At 47.7% G+C, this 9,428-nt stretch overlaps 1 protein-coding gene across 3 annotated transcripts in view; it reads left to right on the top strand.

Moving 5' to 3' along the window:
• UTS2B (urotensin 2B) overlaps nucleotides 1–7,820 on the top strand; it is a 9,581-nt gene extending 1,761 nt beyond the window's left edge. For 2 of the 3 annotated variants that reach the window (XM_017727053.1, XM_008644572.2), the window contains exons 2-5: nucleotides 767–868; nucleotides 3,801–3,838; nucleotides 5,356–5,449; nucleotides 7,176–7,820. In XM_017727053.1, coding sequence (XP_017582542.1) covers nucleotides 767–868; nucleotides 3,801–3,838; nucleotides 5,356–5,449; nucleotides 7,176–7,201 — 260 coding nt within the window. In that variant the 3' untranslated portion in view covers nucleotides 7,202–7,820. The remainder of the gene's footprint in view (nucleotides 1–766; nucleotides 869–3,800; nucleotides 3,839–5,355; nucleotides 5,450–7,175) is intronic. The other variant, XR_001859607.1, reaches the window with a different exon arrangement.
• Nucleotides 7,821–9,428: the final 1,608 nt, after the last annotated feature.

The raw sequence follows: 9,428 nt of genomic DNA, 5'->3' as shown, positions 1-9,428 counted from the left end.
GGCATAGCCACAACCACTGAAGTAAAACCACTGAGAAAGTGCCCTAAAGGGGCCTCTTAGAGAGGTCCAAATTGCTTTAGGACAGCAGCTTGGGGAGGTTTTTCCTGGAAAAATTCTGCATGGTCTTGCTTTAAGTTCCTCCACACTTGAGCTCTGCTCAGGAAGAATCCTTCAGTACTGCTGGCAGTCAGACAGAGCAGCCCCAAGGCTGAGTGGGGATAAGAAAGGGCTGTGGGGCTGCAGGGCTTTTCAACTGTGGTACCCACACCTCAGCCCTCGTGAGGAGGGACTTCCCACCTCTGTCAGCCCTGAGAAGGTGCGAGGAGTGAGCGGGGGAACACCCGCAGGTTTGAGCAGAGAGGATGTTGTGGGCTCCTGTCTGGCTTTGCAGAGGCACCCACTCCACCCACCTTGCAGAAGAGCTCGGGACTGTGTAAATCAAGCTGATGTGCCCAGCTCTCTGCAGCCAGTCGTGCTGATGAGGCTGCAGTGGAACTGGCTGGCAGCCCAGGGTTGGCAGGGAGGGCTCCCCATCCCACACCCTTCCACTGTGTGGCCCTCACTCCTTGGACATTTTATTCTGTGCTCGCACATCTTCCTTTTCTCCAATCTCGTTCCACCCTGGTGAGTGCTGACAGGAGACATTTTCCTTTCACTTCCTAGCCTTCTTAATTTGATTAAGAGATTAATTGCATCAATTGATTAATTGATTCTTAATTTGATGAGACTGAGAAAGATGTGTTTTGATGTGTTTTATGTGCTGCAGAGAACCGAGTGCTTCCGGAGAGAGAAGACACAAATCACGAGGACACATTGCTGACTCTGCTTCTCAATAAGAAATTCGCATGGCGGAGGCCAGAAAATATTGGTAAGTGAAGGGGAGGGGAGATCTCTGCTTCTTGAATCCGTGTTTGCATGAATGCAAGGAACCTGCTGCTCAGGTTCTTCAGAAATACCAACTGCTCAGAAAGTGGAAGCAGCACCCGGTATGGTGCCTACATGTGATTAATGTCAGATGCTCTCCATCATGGGGCTTCTGGACCTGCTTTTGCAATGCAAAGTAAAGGTGCCAAAACCCACATACCCTAGATCCTCAGACGCTCAACATTTTGCTGGGAACATGAGTGTGTACATAAGTAAAACCAAGAAAAGTTTCTGCTGAATCCCTGTGCCCCTGCTGCCCCTAAGATGTTGTCTGCATTGCCCGGGGCATGAACCAGCTTTGGGAGTCACCTCTCTACCCACACCCCACACAGCCCCGTGTGCTTTTGAGAGACAGCTCAGTGTCTTTGAGATGTGCTGAGCATCTTGTGAGCATTTGCAGGGAATTTCACCAAGATTTTCCAGAGAGAGTGGGAGTGAGATCCCTTGGGGTCAGGTGTAGTTTGGGACAAGGGCAGGGGCAGCTCCTGCCTGGGCCTAAGTCCAGCTGGAAGAGGTTGAGAAAACTGGCTTTTCCCACACAGCCACTAAAGATGGGCCAGGGGGAGGCTCTTCCTGTCTGTGCTCTGTGAACAGACACCAAATTTAAAAGCCACCCGCCTGTGGCCAAACTCAGACCCGCTGAAGAGAAATTTGGACTTTCCCTGACGTGAGGCACAGTGATCACAAGCACCAAATGGATTACAGGGGTCAGCTATTCCCACAGCCACTGCAGCCAGGGGAGGGTTTCAGCTGGGTGTGGTGGTCTCAGAGCAGGAAGATGCCCTTCCCTGTGAAAACAGCTGAGATGGGGCCCAGCAAAAATATTGTTATGAAAATCCATTTCTCAAACTCAGTGCTCTTCCCCAGACCCTTGTTAATGCAGCAAGGCAGTGGTTAAACAAGCCTGGGACAAATAAATAAACATAAATAAATCAAGCCCTTATACTAACAAAGGCATTCTTCTTGCAAAGGGGATGCATTCAAGAAATAACATTTTTATGATAAGTTTATGGATTATTGCACTTATTACTCCTAGAGGAAAGGCTGCATTTTATGCCAGACAATTGAATATAATGAATCTCTGAGCAGAGCACAGACAGAGGATTTACAGCAGGCAGTTTCTCAAGGGTTCACCCATAAATTAACTTCCTTCTCCCTGTCTGAGTTAATCCGTTCCAAATTTCAACCACTCTTCATTTTCTATTCAGAGCAGTCATTGGCCAAACCTACAGTTTGCAAAAAATCAAGCCAAAACAGGCACTTGAAACTCTGAAAGAGGTAAAAATGTTAATAATAAAAATAGTAATAATAATAATTCTTAAGTGACACTTTTGACTTATAGATGTGTCAGTGTCTGTCTCTACATTATGGGTATGTAAAGACAGGAGGAATCTACCTGAGGTCATTGCTGATAGTGCCAGGAGCAGAGCCCACACCACCTGACTCCATCCCCATCCCCATCCCCATCCCCATCCCCATCTCATCTCTCAAATTGAATCCTCATGTAATGGATTTGATTAGGAATTGCTGCTTTTACTGTTGGATGAATGTCAGAAAATATTTAGGATTTTTCAACAGAACTGTCTCTTTCTTGAAGGAGAAGCCAAGAGGGCAGTCAGCTTTTTCTTGGCACCCTCCTGCTCAGTTTCAAATGTTCCAAAAAAAAAAGCTCAAGTCTGGCAATGTGTCTGTGTGCTGAAGTCTTATCTGAAATCTGAAATCAAGGGGAATTATGTCTTAAATCCCCCTGATGATCCAGACCAATGCCTGCTGCCACGCTAGGAACAGAGAAGAGAAGCAGCTCCAGGGCTGTTTTTTGGCTTGCTTGTGGCGCCCAGCAAAAACATTCTTTAGCTCTTTCCTGGCTCTTCTGCTTATTTTAGTGCATTTTTTCCCAAACTAGCACTTAAAACCAGCTGATCACTCTCCACTCCTCTCCCAGGAGAACTACTGTAGCCAGTCACTCAGCTTTGACTGAGCTCATCTGTCTTATTAAAAAATTAACCGGGTTTGACATCAGTTTGAGGCTGGAATAAGGTACCTCAGTCCTCAAGAGCAGTGAGACTGAAATTCCCCACCCTTGCAGCTTTCCCTATTGCTATTCCAGGCTCTTTTCAGTTCAGCTAGATGTTTTAGATCCTGTTCCTAGGCACCTAACTCCCCCCCTTCTGCATGGGATGGATATCTCAGACCAGTTCATTCATCCACCTGCATAGTTTTTTGACAGTAATACAGAACTGATTAGCCTTGAGATCTCTAAGTCTGATCTATGAGGCTGGGCCCCATGCTCACGACAGGTCCTCATGCTCCCCTAACATTGAGAAGTGTGGAATCCATGCACTTACTACTATGTGACTTTTCCTGGTGCTCCACTCTGCCAGCCTGGATCTTTGCTGACTTAAAAATCAGTAAGTTATGCTAGGCTAAATTTGTGTCTTCTGACTTCTGCCTGCATGGGTGATGTGAGGATAAACGCGTCTTAAAGGAAGCAATGGGATGTCATATAAAAGCCAGTGGCAGAAAAGTCAGCATTAGAGATTTACAGTTAGCAGGATAAAAATTAAAAATCAGCAAAATACCTGAATTGGTATCACACAGTAAGTGACCTCATTGGGCCAATTCCCCTACGGCCTGGTGAGCAGTAAAGAAGCCTGCCTCATAATGGAGAATTAGGATAAAGTCCCACAGGATTCAGCAGAGAGAACCTGCTTTTCTGTCCATTTCTGCTGTCATTCATTTGAAGATCACTAACAGGAGTTAAATGATAACTAGGTCTTTGCTTGTCGACCCCTGGAGAGGGCAAATGAAGAAAGGGGTTTTAATTTGAGCTTCAGGAAGCAATGCAGATGCTGATGTTACTCTCTCCCCTCTTGCAGACTGGGAGCTGGCAAAGAAATTTGAAGAGCTTGAAGAGGTGAGGAGCAAATGCACAGACACATAGATGCATGCTCTTGCATGAGTAGTTAAACAATTGTGTAAGCTGTCTTTATGCCCCATCCTTCCATCTTTGCATCCTGCTACCCTTCCCCCTGCTGCTATAATGTAAGCATGAATTGAGAGAAGAGCAGCGCAGAACCTGGGCTACACAGCTGCAAAGCTGGAAAAGGTAAAAAGAGGACAGGGCTATAGACTGGTGCAATAAAAGCCTCTGTCACCAGTAAAAGGCTAGTGAAAGCCAAGCCAGGAAAGAATTAAACACCAAAGGAAAGCTCCATAGGAGAAAAGGGAGTGGGAAGAGGAGGTCATGCTGCCTTCCTGGGCACTGTATGAGCTGGCTGCATTAGGTAAAGGTTTGAAGCTGGAGGGAAAGCCACTGCCCACCTAAACCAGAAATTTTTCTGGACTCTTTGCTAGTAAGAGTGGCCCTACTCAAGGTCAGAGCCCTGCTGGGCTGACAGAGCACACACATACAGATAGCATCCCCATCCTACACCTGCTGCCCAGGAATAGGAAAAGGTCTGCAGCAACCTTGGCATGGCTCCCACTGTGCCCCAAACCCTGCGAGCAGTGGAAGTGCTTTTTTCTCCCTCTCAGGCCAGGTCCAGCTGTTCCAGCTGTTTGCATGAATGCTGGAGGTCCTGCTGGGTTCCACATGGCACTTTTCACTTCAGACTGAAAAACCCCATCCTACACCTGCTGCCCAGGAATAGGAAAAGGTCTGCAGCAACCTTGGCATGGCTCCCACTGTGCCCCAAACCCTGCGAGCAGTGGAAGTGCTTTTTTCTCCCTCTCAGGCCAGGTCCAGCTGTTCCAGCTGTTTGCATGAATGCTGGAGGTCCTGCTGGGTTCCACATAGCACTTTTAACTTCAGACTGAAAAATCCCAGTGCATCATGCCAGAAGGCTGCCAGGTCCTACGCTAGCCCCTCGCTCCAGTGCTGAGGGACATTAAGCTCTGACTTTATGGGAACAGCTTTGCCAGAGCAGAAGTCAGGATGATGGCTGTAGATGTTCCCAGTGTACAAGAAAAGAGTAGCTACAGATGAAGAAATGCAGTGGACTGTCCACATTATCACCAGGGGAAGGCAGCAAGAACTGTGAGGGAGAGAGAGGAGGGACAACCCAGGGCAATGGAGAAGGGATGCCCTCTGCTGCAGTGTCTGGATGCCTGAACTGTCTTGACTGCTGGATGTCCCAGCACTGTCTTGACTCTTAGTGCTGCAGTATCCTTCTACACAGCCTCCTCTCCAAAAGAGCAGGGAGTGCCCACACCACTGCCACCAAACCAGCAGCTTAATGAAGGAGGGCGTGAGGAGCTATGAGTACTCCAAAGGCAGATCCTCCAGGAATGGTCCTGCTCCAGGGAAGACCCTATCCTTCCCAGTGATGCTGTCAGCCAGTCTATGTAGCTCCTTTGTCCTGCACTTCCCAGCACTCTGTGGAGCTCCTCATGATGGGGCCTTTGCTTACTGCTGTGTTTCTGTTTAAACAGCTGGAGAAGTTGAAGGATCAGCTCTCAACTGAGGATGGGCCAGAGGTGGCCTATGCCTTGGAAAGCCTCTCAGCATCCCAGCCCAAAAAACGCGGTAGGTTTTGAATTTGAGCCTTGCAGCCATCCTGTCCACTCTCATTTCCAGGGCTTCCTTTGTGCAACAAAGACAGTCACAGTAAACATCCCCCAAACATGCTGAAAAACAGCTGGTTGGCAGGTTTTCGAGCAGTCTGGCCCTCTCTTATGGCTGGCTGGTTTAGCAGCTGGGGAGAAGGATTGTGTCCCCAACCCTGTCTTCTGTCGAGGCAGATACACCAGATCTGCAGTCCCAGGACCTCGTGGAGGCAGGCAGTGTCACATACTGCTTTTCACAGAGGAACGTGGGGTTATGTGAGCCATGAGTGCCTGCCCTGGAGTGGGGGAGTTCTGTATGAGCATGTCCCCGCAGTGCACCCCTCACTTTGCTCTGGCCTCAAAGCAACTGCTGGAGGCATAATGAGGCATGTGGACTGCAGGCATTGCCCTCTGCCAAGGTCAGTGCCTCCTCAGAGAGAAAAAAGGAGCACTTGTCTGCTGCTGTAAAACAGCTACAAGAGATGTGGAAATCAACCAAGAATGCAGGGAACTCAGATCTGGTATGTCCCCCAGTTGGTCTCCAAGCTTTGTCCAGTCTGTATCCAGTGGCTCAGGAGCACATTGCAACAGTGCTCCTGTGAAGCTGCCCCTGACAAGCACATGGACAATGCTGCTCATGCTGGCTTTCAATGGATTCCTCCACAAAGCAGTAGCAGCTGTGAACCAGAAGTCACTGATGACAGATCTGGCCTAAAAACAAAAGAGCTGGTTCTGCCCTTAGCCCACATGCTCTGTGCATGTGGAAGCTGACAACTGCCAGACAGCCAAGAGAAAATCCCTTTGTGCAAGGCTTGCTTAAGTGCTTAGGTGATCCTTAGGCAATATGCAATTTATAAGCACCCCTGGAGGCTGTCATTAATTTGGCTAATGTAATTCATGCCCCCACCAGTCTGGAAGGTTTAATGTAGATAAAACTACTTCCCTTTGCCAGGTTTAAATCAGATTCTGACTGAATCAGAAATGAAAGCAAGGAATCTTTGTCTTCATCTAAAGTCCTTCCAGTCTGGGAGGAGCTCATGTCTCGGCATGAGCGCTGCTGATTCAGTAGGAGTTTTCTTCCAAGATCCTCCTTTAAAAACCAGGTAGAAATCTCTTCTCATACTTGATAACAGGAAACTTACGTAGGATTCATGCTGGTTGAGATACAGCTACTTTTTCCAACACCAAAATATACATCCTTCCCTAATTTAGTCTTCTTAGAAGATTCTACAGAGCTGAGTGTTGTTTCAAGGGTGGTTGGTAGCAGAGTGGTAGTGACTGGGTTTAAAAACAAGTAAGAACTAGATCCAATCCCTCCAAGTCAGTATTCTGCTCTTCCAGTCAGTCACAGGTGAAAACCCCTGCACACCCCTCTGAAGCAGCAAAACTGCTGACTAGTAGACAGGAAAGAAAAAGCTGGTTCCTGACACTGCTGAAGTAGAACAAAAGGAACCCTTTTAAATCAAGCAACATGAGGACAACTTTTAGACCCCATGTTTACACTATGAGCAGCTAAAAGAAATACCTTCTAAGAGTGTTGTATGAACTGAAAGCTGGTTATTGAGATGTGTCCTGAAAGCACAATGCTGGCTCCATGCCCCAGCTCTCTCAAGACATGGGTCTTCTGAAACCTTCTGCAGGGCTAGAGTGGGAAGCTGGAAAAAGTCCGTTGTATGCTGACATGTTTCTTTCATATCCCTTCACAGCCTGCTTTTGGAAATACTGCATCTGAAGGCTTGTCAGGACTGGAGGATGAAGATGAGCCCTTCCCCAAACTGCCTTGCTGGGTATTAACGTGTTAAAAGTTTATTCTGTTCTCTCATCCTGCTGCTAATTTGGATGCCATCCTCCATGACTGCACCACAGCCAGGTCTAACGGGGACTGTGACAGGAGCTGGCAGCCCACTGCCACTATCTCCTGTTCCTTCCTTCCAGGTTTAACCTACCATGGTCTTCTACTCAGAAGATGCTTCCCAACTTTCTGTGCTGTTCTGTGCGTGCCATTCAGGCTGCTGCCACTGTACACTCTCCCCCTTCTCACCAGGTCCCCTGCGGCACCAAACACTAACTCAGCTTCCTTGGGCTTGGGGCTCTGCCCACACCTGCAGACGTTGCTCTCAGTGGTGTCTGGGTTTCCTGTCGCCTCCTGAGCAGGTCTGTGCTGCCCTGGTGGCCGCTGTTGGGACAGGAAGGCAGGCTGGGTGTGACGCGAAGGGCTCAGGGCTGCCTGCCTCAGCTTGCTGAGCCAGAGCTGCTCCTCGCTGTGTCCCAGAGTGTGCACAGGGGAGGGCAGCCAGAGAGCTCTGGATCCTTTGGATACCATTCCAATAAAGATTTTCTGTTGCACAGAAGCATGCGTTGTTTGCTTTCTCAGCCCCTGCAGGGGCCCGAAGCGCAGCACATTTCCCTTGATGTCGGCTCTTGTTACCTTAATGGTTCACGTGGAGTTCACAATGGAAAAAAGGCTCCCATTAAACACCTAGGGTTTTAATGTGCCTGAGAAACAGACCCTTCCTTTTGGCCAGGATCAGGAATGAGAGCTGGGTTTTTTTCATAGACATGTATGGGATACTGTCCTTATTAGACTGGACCAGACCCACTGGTTTCTACCTACTCATCCCAAAAAGATGTTTTGAGCAGAGATTTTTGGTTCATCTGGCTGGTCAATACAAGTGCTAGCTGGCCTTTTCTACTGCAGAATTATATCTGGCCCTGTCCAAAAGCAAAAGATCACAATCCAGCAGTGATTCCTACACATATTCCTCTCAAGTCACATTACCCACATTTATTTGCAAAAACAAAGGACCTCGTTCTTGAAAATGTAAATTCAAAATAAACCCTGATGTTAACTTTGAGGCTTCCAACAGCATAAATGAGAGCAGGATCTGGTAGCCACTGTGAATGCGTGGAATGATTTTGACTAGCATTGAACTTTCTCTCCAGCTCTGTTAAGCCATGTGTTTTAACTGTAGCTTGCATATTACATATTCTTCCAAACGTTACCTCTCCCAAAGCTGCAGTTGCCATCCTACTCATTGCCTTGGGCTCTGGCAAGAAGCACACGCTTACCACAGCAGTACCTTGCGTGTACTTCATTAACAGGAGACCTATTCATCCTGTTGCAGGCCAAAGCCAGCATCTAGGGAATAAAGCCAGCTTGCTTGATTGTATCAGTGAAGTCTAATGACATGCAAAATACAGTTTCCTGTTACTATTAGTTGTTTGTTATTTCCTTGGTGGTGATTCAGAACACATTTCCCATGTTCTGTTGCTTTTGTGTGAGTGAAAAGGTACACGGGAGCATGCTTTCACATACCCTCACATTGGCACCAAATCCAGGAAAAAATTATACCCTATGGACAAGAATAGTCTCTCTCTTTCTTTAAGAGTTTGGTGCTCCATCTGAAAGGGAGGTGTGTTCCAAGAGTTGCACTGAGTGCCTCAAGCTGGTGTTGAGCTCAGATGATTTCAGCTTGCAGGAAATCCCAGTGCAAGGAAAGGCCAGAGCAGCAGGCTCCATCTGTCACCTGTTTGCTGTAGCCCTGCCTTCCTGACCTGGTGTGACAACTCGTCAGCAAGTCAGGAAAAGGAATACAGTGTCTGCAGATATTTAACAGCTTGCTCTGACCTTAGACAGGAATTCCCTGGAGTGCCATGCATCATGTTGCTTAGCAGTGATTTTGTGCTACATCCTATCAGTGCAGTTATTTAAGTGCTTGTGGTACCCAAACTACCCCCTATTTCCTGACAGGCACTCTGTGCTGTTCTATTAGCTGCTTCTGCTGCAGAGATAAGCATGTATTAAATGCAATTTATTAACTAATTAGAAGCAGAGGTGGTGTTGTTCCCCCCAGGGTTGTCCTCTACATGTCACTGTGGGGGTCCTGTCCTCTCTCCTAAACACACAGAACAGAAATTCTTCTCCTCCACAGAGCGGCTGCTGACACCTTACCCATGCT

This window comes from Corvus brachyrhynchos, unplaced genomic scaffold (genome assembly GCF_000691975.1).
Source record: "Corvus brachyrhynchos isolate BGI_N302 unplaced genomic scaffold, ASM69197v1 scaffold162, whole genome shotgun sequence".
NCBI classification, from domain to species: Eukaryota; Metazoa; Chordata; class Aves; order Passeriformes; family Corvidae; genus Corvus; species Corvus brachyrhynchos.
This window is presented reverse-complemented; position numbering and strand designations above follow the sequence as displayed.